This window comes from Felis catus, chromosome B1 (assembly GCF_018350175.1).
Source record: "Felis catus isolate Fca126 chromosome B1, F.catus_Fca126_mat1.0, whole genome shotgun sequence".
NCBI classification, from domain to species: Eukaryota; Metazoa; Chordata; class Mammalia; order Carnivora; family Felidae; genus Felis; species Felis catus.
In genome coordinates this window covers 155,060,387-155,079,869 of record NC_058371.1, presented here as the reverse complement: position 1 = coordinate 155,079,869, position 19,483 = coordinate 155,060,387, and the positions used below count along the sequence as shown (strand labels likewise).

At 34.1% G+C, this 19,483-nt stretch overlaps 1 protein-coding gene across 29 annotated transcripts in view; it reads left to right on the top strand.

Moving 5' to 3' along the window:
• ADGRL3 (adhesion G protein-coupled receptor L3) overlaps positions 1 to 19,483 on the top strand; it is an 823,449-nt gene that overhangs the window by 468,719 nt on the left and 335,247 nt on the right. For all 29 annotated transcript variants that reach the window (XM_045056306.1, XM_045056308.1, XM_045056303.1 and 26 more), the window contains one exon: positions 18,335 to 18,444. In XM_045056306.1, coding sequence (XP_044912241.1) covers positions 18,335 to 18,444 — 110 coding nt within the window. The remainder of the gene's footprint in view (positions 1 to 18,334; positions 18,445 to 19,483) is intronic.

The following is a 19,483-nucleotide window of genomic DNA, read 5'->3' as shown; positions in this document are numbered from 1 at the left end:
TATTGCTAACCAATGGTAACTCAAATCAATATCTGATGATAGGAGAATTTTATTCACATAGGTATTGTTCTCTCTAGAGACTCATTTCTTTAAAACGTAGTGTAAAAATTCCCATTTAACACAAGACTAAAGAAACCAGGTTCTCCTTTTCATTCTGTAGCAGACTACTTAAACCATGTCTTGTAATTGCTTTTCTGAGAAATTCGAGTCTTTCTGGCTAATTTGGAAATGGTTCTTTCTTTGGAGAAAGCACAGACAACAGCAAAATGTGATTACATAAATGTGTGTGTGGTTTATTGGAAATTGGAAATCAGACTATCTATTAAAAAACCAAAGGATGAATACCTAAGTTCTTGATTTTGACATCTGAGATTTAGGTTTATATCTTAATCTCTTTGGGGACAATAAACATCGAAGAGCAAGGGACGGGAGTCTGTTTAACAGAGTGCTGTCATTTGCCACTCTGCCACATTATAGTACAATATAGCCGAGGAGTGATTTCTTGCTGAGGGCTACAGGAAGTTTATCAGCAGCCATTCAGAGCTCCTATTGTGTACGTATCAACACAGAACCAGTACTCTGTCACTTTCTAATGTAGATCTACTGTAACTTATGCCCGCACATGTATTCTCTGTCTTAGTGTGTTGCACCACCAGCCTTTCTGTTTCCAAAGCCTAGAATATTCCTTGGTTCCTGCCTCCTTTTAATTCCTGGCATTCCTAACGATTAGGAAGACCTTCTAATTTTACTCTCTTGAATACTTCTTCAGTTCACCCATTTTCTCCATTTCTGTTATGAGATCCCTATGTGTGTAGGCCTATCCTCCACAGATTCATTGTCTACAGAAATCACAGATTAACCTATATCAAAAGCAATAAGAGTTTATTAATTCCTTGTTTATAACACATTCCATGATTCCACTTAACCAAATAAATCAAGTCTAGACTCATTTAATAAGCACCTGGACAACATTTACATAAATCACATGGATTCTCAAAGCCTGGGTTTCTCACTTAACGCATGTACACATCTCCATTAGGGTCATTGTAAAGATTGCATGCAATATTATACCTAAAGCACTTTGCACAGTGCTGAACACAGAGAAGCAATGAATACATGTTAGCTACTGTCATTTATGAACATGTTATACAAAATCGCTATATCTGAACCTCTGGTCACCTTTCTAACCTTTCTCTTGTCAGCCTTTGCTTCTATTCCAAGAGCACCAAATGGCTTCTAGATCTCTACATTACCATGCTGTTTCAATTCCCTTTCTGTTTTTATTTGCCTGAAATTCCTTTTCTAGTCTCATTAATTTAACCGAGGTGAGCGCTCTTAGCACTCAGTTCTGGTGTCACCTTCTCCAGGTAACCTGCCCTAATCCCCTTTATTCTGTCCATGTTAACTATCTGTTATGAGTTTTCTAGGGCTGCCATAACAAAGTACCACACACCAGGTGGCTTAAAACAATGACATGTATTCTCTCACAGTTCTGCAAGACAGAGATGCTGAGAAATCAGCAGGGGATTCTGCCTCTGAGACTCTGGATAGAATTATTCTTTTCCTTGGGGTGCCTGGGTGGCTCAGTAGAGTAAGCCTCTGACTCTTGATTTCAGCTCAGGTCATGATCTCGAGAGATCAAGCCTTGCATGGGGCTGTGCATTGACAGCACAGATTCTACTTGGGATTCTCTCTCTTTCTCTCTCTCTCTCTCTCTCTCTCTGCCCCTCCCCTGCTTTCTCGCTCTCTCTCAAAATAAATAAATAAACATCAAAAAGAGAAAAAAAGAATTATTCTTTGCCTTTTCCTAGCTTCTGGTGGTTGTTGTCAGGCCTTGGTGCTCCTTGGTTTGCAGCTACATCAGTCTAATCTGTGCCTCTGTCATAAGTTTTTGTTCTCCCAAGGTGTCTCTATTTGTGTACACATTTCCCCCCTCCTAGAAGGACACTATCACATTGGATTAAGGACCCACCCCGCCCCACCCCATCTGACTTCCTCTTACCTGATTATATCTGCAGCAAGGCTAATTCCAAATAAGGTCATGTTGTGAGAGACTGGGGGTTAGCAATTAAACATATCTTTTGGGGGGACACAGTTCAACCTAGAATAGTGACTGTATGTCACCCGATGTCACTGTGATATACTTGTACGTACATATATCTATCATTGCACTTAATTCATCGTATGTTAATAACCTGTTGAGGTGTGTATCTCTTCTGGTAAATTTCAAGCTCTTTAGAGCATGAGCCATATCCAATCCATCTTTATCTTTTAGCACAGGCACATAGTAGGCTTTCAATACATGTCAATTAAATGAACACAACATCGTTCACCATTTAAAAAACAGGTCTTGTAATACAAAAGATTACAAGGATTGATAATGTCGCATAATGCTTAACAATCTGATTTCTATATTCCTGTTACAAAGAGAAAGGAAGTAGGAATACCTTGGATCAGGAACAAAGAGAATTTAGTTATTTTCCCAGGGTCCTATATATGTCATATTTGAATTTTCACCTGAAGGAAATGAATAAAGGGTCATCACTATCAAGTGAAGATTTTGAGAAAAGGTGAAGAAGCAGTATTGAAGCTGGTTAGGAGGGGATCCTGGAGATGGGGGAAACACACACAGGGTTCAAGGCTGATTGGATATTAGGAGGTAGGGAGGAGAAAGGGATTCAGGAAGTATGGTTGGCAGAATCTGTTGAAAACCTTATCAAATGCCAGGTATTATGCTACAGATACTGGAACCTAAACTTTCCAGACTTCAGTAGAATGATATTTTTGATCAACACAAGAGGCTTTACATGTCTTTCTCTGTGTTAAGTGTGTATCAGTGAGGCCTCTATTGAAGTGACTATACCTTGTAATTATAAAATATTTACATTTCCCTCACTGTTCCCCACTTTTAGTACCTTTGATGTAGGGAAGTAAAGCTGTGCTACATTTGTTTTACACATGAGTAGAGTAAAACTCAGAAGGATAAATGATTTGCTTCTATATTTATTAAAACCAGTCTTTTCAGAATCTTTCTTAAAGTAAAGCATATATGTAATTTTAACCTTACTTTTTTTTTTTTTTTTACTATATATATATAGCCCATTTTACTAACTACTAAAACTCGACAGATATTTCTTAATCATTATGTATCTTCGGGGATAGAGCTACCGTCCTGTAAAGTCAAAAAATACTATATGTATTTGGAGATGAACATGGTTTTAAAGTGGAGCACAATTGTCCCAAACTAAATGGTTTTCTATTTTTGTCTCTGTTAATCAAGAGCATTTTAATGAAGCTGTTCATGAATAAAATCTGATGGCATAGTGATGTAAAGGTCACCATGTATTAATTTTAGTTCATGGCAATCCGGTGTGAAGGAAGAAAACTGAGGCACATAGTACTAAGTGGCTTCTTTCTACTAACATTTCTAAGTTGAACCCAGGTGATCAAAAGCGAGACCACGAGGCTTGAGGTGGTTTTATTTTACTTGGAATTCCAAATGAAATACTTACGAGATGCTTTTTCTCTGTTTTTTCTCTCTTTTTTTAGAAAAGGTTATTTTATTTTTTGCCTTTTTAATTGTTTAACTCTATGTTTAGAGTTATTATGTTATTAATTCTATGTAATTAACTGTCATCCATCCTCAATTCAGTAACCCAACATTTGTTGAGTGCCTACACTATCTCAGGTTCTGTGCTGTGTTTTCCTATACATTATTGCTCTGAAGCTCAAAATTATCATAGATTGTAGTTACAAATAAGCAGAAATTGAGGCCCTGAGAGGCTATGTATCTTGTCTTGATTTTTGCAATAGTGTAGGTTCAAATGTAGGTTCTGAGTTTAATTCTAGGGCACTTTCTATATCACGAGGGGTATCTAACCATTTTAAGTATCTTAGTATTATTTCACATTCAAGCATTGTCAATAACCTCAATACTTGGTATATTTTGCATATTTTCCAAATATGTATATAATCCATTGTGAATTATACAATATAAATCCATTTAACAATAGCAAAGATAAAACAATCACTTTGATTACAGACTTTTTCAATCAAAAATCAATCAATCAATCAAACTGCAGCTACTATTCTGTACTAGAATCATATTTTTCTTAGAAAAGGAGGGACTATATTTTCTTTTTTTAAAAAAGGACTCTTGGGGTGCCTGGGTGGCTCACTTGGTTAAGTGTCCAACTTCGGCCCAGGTCATGATCTTAGGGTTCGTGAGTTCTAGCCCCTCGTCGGGCTCTGTGCTGACATTTCAGAGACGGGAGTCTGCTTCTGATTCTGTGTCTCCCTCTCTCTCTGCTCCTCCCCCACTGGTGCTCTGTCTCTCAAAAATAAATAAAAACATTAAAAACATTAAAAATAAATAAAAATAGAAAAGGACTCTTTCTTGAAAAGATTTATTTACATTAGAGCATTCTCCTAATTTATGTGTTAGAATATATGTGAATAACGAATCTAGTGCATGATAGGCACATAGTAAGTATTCATAAAAAACCTTAGTTTTTATTGTGTGTTTGCTAGATGCCAAGAGTACTTATGAAACTTTGTTTCTCTAAAGGAAACAATCCTGAAAGAATAATGTAATGACTATTGAATAATATCAATATTCATTGAAAAAATATAGATATTGATTGGTATTTTAGCTCTGTTTTAAGGCAGAGGGTAATGATTGTGTGAATTTCATTATAAGTTTTTCTACAATGGTGCATTAGGCATTCTATTACATATTTATATTTCATATTTGTGATTTCATAATCACAAAGGAAACTAATGAAATATAAAAGTGTTTAATTTTGTTTTTGTTCAGTAATGCAAAGTTCTTTCACTTGAAGCTCAAATTGTATATTTGAGATATTCAGTAAATTATCTTTCTATCTACCTATTTCTTCCAAATATAGGAAGAATGTCAAGCATTGAAAATGGTAACCAAGAAAATAAATACATTATATTTACCTAACAGTTGCTTATTCTCTTTAAAAAATAGCTTGTGATACTAGATTTCCCCTTTTTCTCTTTCACCGCAAACCTTAAATTGTTGGTGGTTTTCTCAATCATGCATATATTATGCAGCATGTGTTGTGTTGAATAAGTATCACAACTCCACTTAGATATAATTCTCTAAGTTATGGAACAGGTCCACAAGTCTGAAAAAAACACATATGAAACACTCCTGAAGACATTTTCTGTTCTCATGATAAGATGTCATAATTGTCGTCACTCATTCTAAGGTAGATTAACATTGTTCTCTTAAAGCCTTTAGCAACCATCACAGAGATGTAAATGATATGTACTAGCTTGCTGGGTATTTGGCAGCGTTGATTTCCATTGTGCCAGAGTTCCTAGGTGACTTACATCTTTTAATTTTCTCTAGAAAAAGGCTATATCTCATCTCAATATAAAAAAAAATAATTGTAATGCTTTAGAGATAGATGTGCAGTAAGTCTCAGAGAAACTTTTGGGGAAATTTGCAAAAAAATAACTTATATGAAAGCTGCATCGTTATAGGTGTTATTACGTAAAATTTTAAGAGTTGAAAGTTATCTAAGAATGTGAAGTAGTTAATATGGATAATCCTGAAAGAGTTATCATTGCCTTTAAATTTTAAATATGTTTTGAAGTGATCATGAAATAACAAATGTTCATCTTGTTTTAAAAGGGAGGAAAAGTACTATGGACCAAGAAATAACAATTATCCTACATGTCAGTGATAATCACTGTTGCTACAAGTCCTTCAGAGTTATTCTCTACATTTGCACATACATACACCTATAAAACTATTTTTTAATGTTTTCATTTTAAATTTTAATGTAGAAGATTTTTTTCAGGTTAGTAAAGGAAGAGTTACTTCATCATTTCTTTCTTTTTTTTAAGCTTTTATTTAAATTCCAGTTAGGTAATAATATATAGAGTACTGTTAGCTTCAGTTGCACAATACGGTGATTCAACAGTCCCATACATCACCCAGTGCTCATCACAAGTGCCCTCCTTAATCCCCACCACCTATTTAACCCATCTCCCGACCCTCCTCCTTTCTGCTAACCATCAGTTTGTTCTCTATAGATAAGTGTCTGTTTCTTGATTTGCTTCTCTCCTCTCTTCCTCTCCTCCCCTCACTTTGCTCATTTGTTTTGCTACTTACATTCCATGTATGAGTGAAATCATATGGTATTTGTGTTTCTCTGATTGACTTATTCTAGCTCCATCCATGTTACTAAAAATGGCAAGATTCCATTTCCATTCCTCAGTTTCTCTTTCTGCTGCTTCATTATTGGTATATAGAAACACAACAGATTTCTGTACACTGATTTTATGTCCTCTGACTTTACTGAGTCTGTTTATCATTCCTAGCAGTTTTTTGGTGGAGTCTGTTAGGTTTTCTATATATAGTATCGTGTAATCTGCAAATAGTGAAAGTTTTACTAGTTCCTTGTCTATTTGGATGCCTTCTATTTCTTTTTGTTCTCTGATTGCTGTAACTAAGACTTCCACTACTATGTTGAATAAAAGTGGTGAGAGTGGACATCCCTGTCTTGTTTCTGATCGTAGAGGAAAAACTCTCAGGTTTTCCCCATTAAGGATGATATTAGCTATGGGTTCTTCATAGATGGTCTTTATTTGTTGAGGTATGTTCACTGTAAACTAATGTGATGTATCCATTGATTGATTTGCAAATAACGAACCACCTCTGCAACCTAGGAATAAATCCCACTTAATTGTAGTGAATATTTTTCTTAATATATTGTTGAATTTGGTTTGCTAATATTATGTTGAGGATATTTCATTTATGTTCATCAGAGATATTGGCCTGTAGTTCTCTATTTTTGTTGTGTCTTTATCTAGTTTTGATATTAGGGTAATGCTGGCCTCATCATTTTTTATGGCTGTCTATCATCCAATAATAGAGATGCATTTTAATGTATTTATCCAGACTCTATATATCACAGTATTTATCCATATTCTTTCAAAGTAAAATGCTGTGTTTAAATTTGAAAAATACTTTCTTATATGTCTCTTCTTTTTAGTAATTGTTCCATAAACTTTATAATATTTAAATATGAGGTGTTTTCACTAGAGAAAGAAACTGAGAGAATGGATGCCGTTGTTTGCTTTCCAAAAATCCATTCTCTAACCACTCCCCCCTTCTTCCTCACTAGCAAAATGTTGATTTGTTCATTTTCCTGTAAAGAGTGCAGTCCTTCAGAGAATCCTGTGTGCCCCCCTGGCCCTGTGATGATGAACCTTCACTGGGCAAACCAGTCATGTGGATTTCATTTCTCTTGTGTGACTCTTTTAAGCACAGGCATGCTGACATACGCATAGGCATTGGTTACTTTTGGCTAATGGTCTGTAAGGATGGTGCTGAGTGGCTTATGTATAGAACATCCTTACTTTTAAAATAAAACAGAAGATAGGACTTACTTTTTTCAATGTATCATCTCTGTGTAACACCTGCAGATGCAAGTGGTCATCTTAGGACCGTAAGACAAAATCCAACAGAATGTCATAGAATTCAAGCCACGGTGATGCCTGTTAAATTTCCGAATTAACCAAGTTGTAACAAACCATTTTCTAATTTTTAATATGTTAGATGTCGCAAGCCTTATTTTGAAGCCACTTTTATTTATGTTTGCTATTTTTTTTTCAGCCTAAAGCATTCTGATACAAAGAAATGTCATAGCATTTCTCTTGTATTTATAGCTTTCTGGTGATACCATAAGTCAAAGCAGGTAAGAAAGAGATATGCTTGACATGTATCTCTATCTATGCTTGACATGTATCTCTATCTGAGGTCACGAGTGGAATTAATAAAGTAAGCCTAAGAAGCCCTGCTGCCAGAAGTGAGAGATGAAACATCTAAGGGGAGAGGAACTCATGAAAATTATTGGTCTTCAATCACTGGCAGGTGTGGGCTTTCTTTCTTAGTTACTGTGTACCATGTCTGTTACACTATTTTTACAAATTATGAAGACAACTAAAATTATTTTTATGTAATATTAAAAAAAACACTATTGAACTCTTCAAAAATTTATATATAAGGACAGAGTTAAACAGAAAACATCATTTCTCTCTGCTGTGTATTCCTGCTTTGGAAGTCTTGTTTTTAATATATAAATGTTGTGTATACTATTGGCATGCATCCATATGCACACATTCACACACACAGGTTTTCATTTGCTTTCATTTAACACTTTATTAAAAGCAAATGTGAGGAAGCCAAAGGCATTGTTCTCAGCTCATCTTGTTCCTTTTATAGGCTTTCAGGTTAACTCACTTCAGTATCCAATGTTACTAAAATTCCTTTTTTCTTTGCAATTCTCTTTCTGAAATTTTATTTTATATATTTTTATTTTTCTCATGTATAAACAGTTTGATTTAGAAATGCCACATATTGAAAAGAAAATAAAAAGATTTAACTATATGTCTCAGGATAACATTCCTTGTCTTAGCCCAGTCATGCAGACAAGACCTTTTTGTGGCTCATGGAGGAAAAGAATGCCTTGCAAAAGTTTGAGGAAGTATAATGAAGTAAGTCTGTCTCTGATTAAAAAGAAAAAAAAAAAGAGAAAGTACAATAACATAAGTAGTCTTGGAAAAAATATATAGAAGTATCCTAACCAGCTCTCAGTAAAGTGGACATTGTCTTCACTTAAGAAAAACATGCATATAATATATAGGCATATAAAGTATTGTTCCTTTTTAGTTAGGAGAAAATGAGCAATACCACTATTTGGTGTACGTTCAGATAATGAATGCAGACACACACTGATTTATTTGGTAACCATACATTCAGGTAAAGAATGTTCAGCTCTGAAATGCTGTCCTACATAGGTGGTAACACACTAATACACATGCAATGCTACTTATTTTTAACTGAAAAGGCCCTTTATAATTTTATATTGTTATAGCATTCCCATTGTTATAATATTCAGCTACAAGAAGATTATAGCTTAGAAGTCATTGGTACAGAACGGGACTCAAATGTTTTTCCAAGCAATGTTTGTGAATATGTTAATTTTAAAAGCATATTTCCATTTATTATGGATGTATGCCTCTATGAATTGTACTCATGTGTCTGACATAGCTAATCATTTTATTTTTGGAATGGGCTCCATAAATATTCTATGGATGTTGACTGATGATTATGGTAATTTGTTCTTTCAAATATTACCCAGAAATATGTAGAACATTGGGAAATTGGACTTCCTTATAAGATTACCACATTTTCAAATGTATTTCTATATTTTTAGAGTATTATTAAATCAATTTGAAAAATTCCCAGGAATAAGCCCTTAAGGTTCATAAGTTTGTAAATTTGTATTGTAGGAAGAGAATCTGAAAAGGCTTCTATTTTTTAAATTGCTACTGGTAAAGTTTAGAACATAAGAAAGCAATATCTTTTTAGTGTAGTAGAGAATTATTATTTTAAATTGGGTTTTGTCAAAATAAAATTATTTCAGTCCATAAACATGAAATAGTCATTTTTTAATTTGTTGATAGAATGGCATAGTAACACAGAAACATAAATTCAGTTTAATATGAACCAATGGGCTTCATTAATAATTTCTTAGTGTTTTTTGATACTTCATATTTTATAAGGTTTTATATAGGTCCAAAGTCAAACTACATTCCAATTTCTGTAAAATGCTTTAAAAGTTTGCCTTTGTCAAGTAATATAGGTTAGTTTCTCACATCTATTGCAACAAGATTTATGCACTGAGAATTTCTTGGTGATCAAAGAAAACAAATGTATAATATGATGTCTTTTAGCCAAATTATACTAAAAACATTTATTTGTACTGGGAGATAATATATGTAAGTGGAGGTCTATTCATTCTTTTAATAAATAAAACTGTTCCTTATGGAGACGATGAACACTAACTTAGCCATGCTCTACTGCAGTGACATGCATCTTATTATGTAAGACTTCTTGAAGGTGATCACCTCAGGAGAGAGTTTTCAATATGTCTTTTTACTTAAGTGCTGGCAGGCAATATGCTGAACTGGCATTCTAATCCTTATAATTTAAGAATATTTCTTTATGTGGATAAAGGAACTTTCCATAAGTGATGATATTCAGGCTCTTGAGATAGGCAGATTATCTTAAATGTAATCACAAGGGTCTTTATAGGGAAGCCAAAAGGTCAAAGAGAGAGGAAGATCATGTCATGTTAAAGTGAGAAAAGGTAATGTGATGTGGGGCCCAAGCCAAAGAATGAGGGGACAGCCTCTAGAAACTAGAAAAAAAAAACAAGGAAACAAGTTCTTTCTAGAAACTGGAAAAAAGGGGCGCCTGGGTGGCGCAGTCGGTTGGGCGTCCGACTTCAGCCAGGTCACGATCTCGCAGTCCGTGAGTTCCAGCCCCGCGTCAGGCTCTGGGCTGATGGCTCAGAGCCTGGAGCCTGTTTCCCATTCTGTGTCTCCCTCTCTCTCTGCCCCTCCCCCGTTCATGCCCTGTCTCTCTCTGTCCCAAAAATAAATAAACGTTGAGAAAAAAAAATGTATAAAAAAAAAAAATAGAAAAAAAGAAACTGGAAAAAAACAAGGAAACAGATTCTCTTCAGAACCTCCATAGGGCACCAACCTTGCGAACAGCTTGAATTTAAACATATAAGACTCATTTTGGACTTCTGATCTGCAGACCTACAAGAGAATAGATTTGCATTGTTTTTAAGTCACTAAATTTGTTATAGATTGTCCCAGAAGCAACAAGAAGACTAATACAGTATCCTAGTTTCTATGCTGCTCACTAATCACTTTGGTCTTGTTTTCACTTGCTTGTGTCAGATTACCTTTTTCTAATATAAAGGAATGTTTGTGAAATTCGATGTAAAGGAATGTAGAAAATGAGAGACTTGAGGTTAGGCAGTTACCTTGCGAAGTGCATACAATGTCAACTTGTGTTCTATGAGATCTTGCATTATTTTTAGTTTATAATTTAAAATAAATTCCTCAAAAATGAAAACACCAAATTAGGGGCCTTATCATTTTCCTTACTTCTTAAATTGCCACTTAACTCAGCCTCCGGTCACACCCTAGTTGTGAGAATGAGACCAACCCAAAGAGCTGACATAGAAGTTCAAAGGCACAATTCCTTGTTGTGGGAAGAGGTACATTTGCCTTCTGTTTGTCACTTCCTAGTTGCAGGATTTTAGATAAGTTATCTAAGCCTGCTGGGCTTCAGTTTTCTCATGTGAAAATGGGGTGAAAAATAACTGATTCAAATTATTATAAAAATATAAATAAAATACAAAATAGGCAATATGAGATACATATAATATTTAAATATATAAAAATTAAATGAAATTGTAATACATAAGGGGTGCCTGGGTGGCTCAGTCGGTTAAGTACCCAACTTCGACTCAGGTTGTGATCTCTCATTTCTTGGGTTTGAGCCTGGCATCCAGCTCTGTGCTGACAGCTCAGAGCCTGGAGCCTGCTTGGGATTCTGTGTCTGCCTATCTCCGCCCACTCCTGTTCACGCTCTGTCTCTACCTCTATTTCTCTCAACATTAAGTGAACATGAATTTTTTTTTTTAAAAGAAATTGTAACATATAAAAAAAAAAGTAGACAGCATTACCAAACTGTTTTGTAAATGCTTAAGTGTATGGCTACAATGTAAGAATTATTTTTTTTTATTTATTTTGAGAGAGAGAGAGAAAAGAGACAGAGGCAGAGAAAGAGAGGGAGAGAGAGAGGATCCCAAGCAGGCTCCACACTGCTAGTGCATGGCCTGATGTGGGGCTTGAACCCACAAACAGTGAGATCATGACCTGATCCTAAATCAAGAGTTGGATGATGCTTAACCAACTGAGCCATCCAGGCACCCCAGAATTAATTCTTTTTTTTTTTTAATAATAATGATTGATTTCTTTCTCTCAGACTACTTAGTTCTCTTACCATTTGAGATCTAGATGATTTCTTTGTGACATGTATATATTCATATTCTGCCATGAAATAGTTGCCTTCTCATTTCCAGGCCTCTAAGTTCAAAATGAATGTCAAATCAGCAGGTCCCTGAGTGACAGGCAGTGGAAAATAAAGAATGTGTAAGAGTTGTTCTGTTGATTGACATTGAGCAAAATATTGTTGATGCTCACACATTAATCTGTGCATTTTTATATTGCTACATTCTATCATGAGCATTTAAAAAATTGAGTTACTTGATTACCTAAACTGTTTTCAGATTTTAAACATTAAAGTATTATGATGGTGGTGTTTTGTTTTGTTTTTGGCATAAACCTATCTCTAAAATATTTTCCTCTTAGAGAATAGTGTCTTACATGATTCAAACACTGATCTGCCATATTTTAGATACTGGGAAATACTTGGGTCTACTAAGTGTATGTGTGTTTCTTCACATACATGCTTTTATATAAATGCCATTTGAAAAGTGATAATGTAAATTCAAATGACTAATTTTGCTAACAAAAAGACACAAAGCACTTATTTTTCCACTATCATAGCTTATCATTGCAGTGATTTTCAGTGGAGTTTTACACATTTAACACTTACATGGGTGAGGCATCATGTGAAAAGTTTCTTAACATTCCTGGGAATGGTTTGTTTGCACACACTGGTTTAAAATTTTTTTTAGTGTTTTTATTTATTTTTGAGACAGAGAGAGACAGCATGAGCAGGGGAGGGGCAGAGAGAGAGGGAGACACAGAATCCGAAACAGGCTCCAGGCTCTGAGCTGTCAGCACAGAGCCCGACGACGTGGGGCTTGAACTCACAGACCATGAGATCATGACCTGGGCCGAAGTTGGCCGCTCAACCGACTGAGCCACCAAGGCACCCCTGTACACACTGATTTTAGAGTGTAATAAGAATATGTGGTTGAAGTGATTATTAATGGAGAACACCAGTGGATTAGACCCCCAGTACATAAATACAAAATTTTACTTCAATTACTAGAGCTGTAGAAGCAACTAATACCATCCTTGTATCTGTTATATTAGAAGTTTTAAGAAATATAGTTAAGGATCATGTTTATATGCTTAACCTATAAATATGTTGTAAGCAAACACGAGCCAAAGCCACTTATTTTTTTTTATTTAAAAAAATTTTTAATGTTTATTTATTTTTGAGAGAGAGAGAGAGAGAGAGAGAGAGAGAGAGAGAGAGAGAGAAAGTGGGGAAGGGGCAGAGAGAGAGAGAGGAAGACACAGAATCCAAAGCAGCCTCCAGGTTTTGAGCTGTCAGCACAGAGCCTGATGCGGGGCTCAAACTCACCAACCCGTGAAATCATGACCTGAGCCGAAGTTGGTTGCTTAACCACTGAGCCACCCAGGCACCCCAATAGCTGCTAATTTTTATCTGGGGTATTAAAGTTAAAACAAAGATAAACTTATTGTATTTAACAGAAAATAGGCTAATTAATTTATTTTATATATAATAAGACCTTATCTGAATAGGTGATTTGCACATAAACTCAGCAATATCATTTTCACTATATGCTGCCCTAGGTTGTAGCAAATAGAGGAATTTTTTTTCCCCAGAGATGACTTCTTCATATCACACTTAACTAATTTTGTTCCTGTACTGTTCTTAACCATATCTGAATGAATTAGTAAACTGTGAATGATCTGAATGAATTAGTAAACTGTGATGATTTTGTATCCTGTTGCTAGCCCTGGAATTATGTATGTCTTCCCTGGCAGTCATCATAACACACTATTTTAAATTAAACAATATTGCTTTAAGATTACTGCTAATAATAGCGTCCAACATATTAAATAACATTTACTAAATAAACCTGATCAGTAGATGGCACCTTGAAGGTTTATATGTGGGTTGAATTAAAAGGACATGATGTTGTTCTTTTCTTTTGGAAACGTCTGAATAAATATTCATTCATCCTTTGTTCTTCCTATGCTCAGAGATTGATCTTTCCAGTTGCTACATACCAATTTGGATTGCAGGGGACTGGTTGTGTAATGTTAATTTAAATTCGGGATCTCCTTGGAATGCCTGATGCACATCACGACCAAAGGAATCCTGGCCCACTTAGATATTTTACGCCTGGTCTGTACCTCATCGGGTCATCACAAGTACTCCTGAGAACCTATCAGTGAATTAAGTCAGTTTCCCAAAGTGACCATGAAATGCATGACTCACAGTCTCAGAAGACAGCAGTCCCATGGTTTTCGGGTCACTGTTCAGCAGTCCAGTGACCATGATTTGAATTCTGAGAATCTGAAAAGTCATTTAACATTTTCAAACCTATTCCCTCCTCTGTGAAATTGGAGGTAATAATATTCATCTGATAAAAGAAGTGACAAGTAGGATTTGTGTGACTATGCTTTCCAAGTTTGAAAGGTTACACAGATATAGGGTGTTGTTACTCTACATTTTGGACTTAGTATGTCCTAGGTAAAGTAATTTATGTATAACTAATGATCTGGCTTACAGTTTTGATTTTTTTAAATGGGAATATACTTTTCTCCTGTTTCTACTCTAAACCCAAATAGTTTATCTGCTTTTTTGTGTGCTATCTCACTTGTACTCTAAGTTCGTCTCTAAAGACCCAGTGTTTTGGAATGAAGTATTATTAACCTATCCTGAAACAAATGGCTAATGTTAGTCATGATAATAGTTGTACTATGACAACCAAAAGTATACTTTGTGCATATATATGGTACTTCGCACTTTTTCCTAATGAATTTTTATAAGCATAACAACTTTGTGCAGCAATTAAATAACTGGCTCCATGTTATGTATGTGAAAAGTGAAACTCCGAGGGATTCTGAGAATTCTGTCAGTGCCATCTGCTTATACTTTACTGTCTTCTCTTAGCAACTTTCAAATGTACAGTATAGGATTATTAACTAGAGTCCCAGAACTGTACCCTGTATCCCATGACTTAATTATTTTATGACTGGAAGTGTATAACTTTTGACCCCCTCCAGCCATTTATCCTCGAAACTATTGTTGGAGTGGATTTTTTTTAACCGCATAGACTTTCTGATGAAAAGATATTAAAACTTTTATCACTGTAAATAAGCCTTAATACTTTCTAAGATTATGATGTTTTCTCTGTGAATATTAGTGGATTAGGATGCTTTAACCATATTATGGCAGTCTTTTCTCATCCTTTATTGTGGGTTATAGAAGTATCTTTAATATCAGGAATACTGAAAATCATTTTTTAATTTATATTTATATTAAAAATAAACAATGAAAAAATCTGAGTTTAAAGCACATGAGAACATTTGATTATTTCATATTTATCATCTTTAATATTTTAGAATGAATTTACTTTATTTTTTATAACTATAAAAGTACTCTCACTGGTGTAAACTGTTCATTTTTCAATAATCTTTAATCAAAGGTATAATTAAAATAATCTTTAATCAAAGGTATAATTAATTTCATTTTAATTTATAGTAACTGATGTCATACAAAAAGAGAGGACGGGGGGCACCTGGATGGCTCAGTTGGTTAAGGCTCCGACTTCAGCTCAGGTCACGATCTCATGGTTTGTGGGTTTGAGCCCCAGCTCTGAGCCTGGAGCCTGCCTCAGATTCTGTGTCTCCCTCTCTCTCTCTGCCCCTCCCCCATCTGCACTCTGTGTGTGTGTGTGTGTGTGTGTGTGTGTGTGTGTGTGTGTGTGCCTTTCTCTCTCTCATAAATAAATAAACATTAAAAAAATTTTAAAACAGAAGACAGAACCATTAAATTTCTGTTTTTGAAGTGTAGTTGGTCTTCAAGCAATCAATGTTATAATGTATCTTATACAAAAATAATATTCTTAATGTATCTTATACAAAAATAATATTCTAGAGATTGTCTACCTGTCTCCCTGATTTTTAAGAATCTTAACTTATAAAGAACATTTAATATAATGCAATATAATATACTAATAAATACTAATAAAGTATGTAATTATTTTGAAAAGTTAATGTTGTAAAGCCTTGTTGTTTGATCCAGAACAATGATGATAATGACTGCAAATATATTATTGGTATAGCATGTTTTTATTTATATACCTCCTCAATATACTATCTCATTAATTAGAAGGCTTACTTGGCTTATTTTTACAGCAAATGGTCACTTATTTTAATTTTCTTAAATATGCATAAATAAATTATATTTTTATAACTTAAATAATAAGTAGTATGAATACTGTTTGGTGTGCATGTCTAGATAGATAAGTGGATAGGTGGATTAGAATAGTGTTCATATTACATTTTTTAATTGAGACTCTTCAAACATAACCATGTGAAATCTCTAATTCAAGACCACTTTCTGTGCAACAAACACTTCCATAGTTATAAATTTTAACTTTTATGCCCTACTCATAAATAGGGCATAAAGTAGTAGGGAATAGAGTAGTAATCTGTCTTTTGATATAAAACATTGATTAAATAATAAAAGATATGTAGTTGCCCTTCTGTATCTGAGAATTAGAAGAATAGACACAACTTCTAAATGAATTTTATTATATCAGGTGTAGAAATCAGAATGAAAGGTTGATAATAGGGTGTAAAACAAGAGTAGACCAAGAAAGCCGATGATTTAATAACTGCAGATCAGAAATACTACATTTACAAAATATTTACATGTCATTGAATTTTATGATGTATACTTCTTTCATTATTAACTATTACTACTTTAAATGCAATCCCGATGATAACTTTCTTTAACAAATTACAGAAATAACTAAGTTTATATAGCTGCTCCTTTTATAAACATCTGAGATGGATTTATGAGTTTTTTTTTCCAGTTGTGATATGAAAATTGTATGCCTTAACTGCAAAGAAACATGTATTTTGACTTTGAGACATCTCCTTCCAAAAGATTTTCTTTGTAAAAGGGAAGTACTCCAATTTTTTAAAGTCTGAGTACACTAAAATGGCAAGGTGTCTCCTTGCCTCTTATGTGTGAGGCCAGCCACATTTACGTTACCGTTATTACAAGTTCTCTGGTAATCATCCTTAGACATTAAATCTACACAAGAGAACATTAGGGACATGTTGTTCCTCAGGATTAACTATCATGCTAAATTGCATAAAAAGTATAGAATATTGGCTTTTATTAATCTTCAACTGAAAGCACAGAATATATTTTTCACCTTACAACATTCACTAATGAATCAAGTTTAATTTAGGTACTAAGAAAAATCCTCATTAAGGCCAACAAATGGTAGCCTCAAGCAAACCCAAGGTATTTTCACAGTAAATCAAAATGAGTTCTTCCTTCGGTGCTCCCTTATTCCGCCAGTATGCAAACAATGATTCAGAAGTATTGGTCATTTCATAGAATAAAGCATATCTTCAAGTAGATATAACAGAAAATTCTAGCCATGAGGTAGTATATTTCTGAGATGAATAAGAACATAAGACAGGATAACTGTAGAATGCCTCATCCTGTACACTTAGTGACAATATAATAGTTGGAAAACATTATTTTTCTATAGAAAAATGTACCTATCAATAAATTATTGAACGTAGACAATTTCTGAGTAAAATTTACCTTAGCAAAGCCACTCCAAATCAAAGAATCAATTTCATTATATGTATACTTACCCATGATTAAATCTGGGTAGCCCAGATTTGTTTAGCCGAGTTGCCACAAAGAATGCCTAGTGTATATTTCTATTTTCGTAGTGGTTTTTGATTATTCTCTTTGGGGACTCAAAGTTATTTTAAGTTATAGGATATTGGTATTTGTGAACAGCCGTCTGTGAGGTTAGTGTAATTATTTGGCCAAACACAAGGAACATGAGAATCAGTTCATAGAAATGGCTTTACTTATGGTGTTAGTAATATATTAATTGATATAAATTAAATTTTAAGAGATTTTAATACTCAAATATTAAATTTTTATTGATTTAGGTTTGGCCAAAGCATTTCCACATTATATTTTGACTGCCTTTAAAATGGATGTCATGATAATCATTGAATGTATTTTACAAATTTCTGATAAAACTCTGTGGTTATATTTTTTCAATTTTTTTTTAACAACGGCAGTGAGTGATTCCTACCAAACAGTTATTTGTATTCACGTTGGTGCCGTCCTAAGAACCAGTTAGTGTTGCTTAAGCAGTATTTAACTTCTAACTCAAAGTTGCACTGTGTTCACTGAAAAATCAAATTGGTTAGTATGAGTAAACTGAATGAGTTGATTTTTATTTCTAGCTTTGTTTTTTTTTTCTTGAGTATACTACAGCTATTTCCTTCCAAAGTCTAAAACTCTTAATTGAGCAAAACCATACTTAAATTTTTATAACAAGAAGCAAAATAAATTCAGCACTGGTATTAATCATGATTTCACTTCCCATAAGTTTATTATTTCTTCTTTTTTTTTTTTTTTTGATTTCAGGTGCAATAACAGAACACAGTGCGCAGTGGTGGCAGGTCCTGATGTTTTTCCAGACCCGTGTCCAGGAACCTATAAATACCTTGAAGTGCAGTATGAATGTGTCCCTTACAGTATGTATATTCCTGTACTTTTCTTGTGAAAAGGCATTAAGCATTGTTTTGCGTGCATTGACCAAAAATTCTCTATGAAAGTGTAAGAAGTATTACATACATTTTTTTAAAGACTTAAGTTTTCAGGATCATAAATCCTCCCACCATTGGAAGAATTAGATGTTGCCTGAATGATCCTGAAGTATTCATTTTGACTATACATTTCTGTATATCCATACTTATTCTAAACCTTTTCTTAATGCAAGAATATAAAACGTTTAGAAAAGTGTTAAGAGAAAAAAAAGGAGACTGCCTCCCTCTAGGTCTAAGCAAACAAGCAATGAAAATGAATAATATCTTGCATATTATATTATATAAGTATTATATATATAATATAATATATGGCTGTCTATATGATATAATATATATTATTATACTTACATTAGTGGTATAGAAATTGATAAATTTTGAACTTTGTAGAAGTTGTATTATCTAATCTATAAGTGCTGTCAACATTTGGAGGACTAGAAATATATTCATCCAGAAGGAATAAACTGAAAAGATATTACAAAAGTTACATGAGCTAAAGCACTCTTCAGAATTTATCTTTTGCAGCCTCAAGAAGTTTGTCTTTGCAGCTTTTAAGTCAGATATGGTATGCCAACAACATCATTTTTTTTCTTCAGGAGTAATGAAGGATCAAACAATCAAAACTGGAACACTTTTTTCTGACTTTCCACCCAAAGGAAGAATCACCATTTCATAAAAATATGTTTGATCTGGCAGTGAATTGTTCATGGGATTCTTTAGTAAAGATCGCCTAGGAAATCCTACATTCTCATATTAGATAATCAGTTCATCCACAAAGTTCAAAACACCTGGGATCACAAGTAAATCCCAGGTTCCAATTTCCTTTGACATCTCAGAAGGAAAGTACCTGAGGATCAACAAGTTTGTTGTGCTAAGAGATAATTGTCAGCTTGCCGCATTTCTGCTCATTTAAGAAGCAACACATTACTCCTAAGCTGTAAGTGTGCATAATCCAATAATAGAGAGCAAA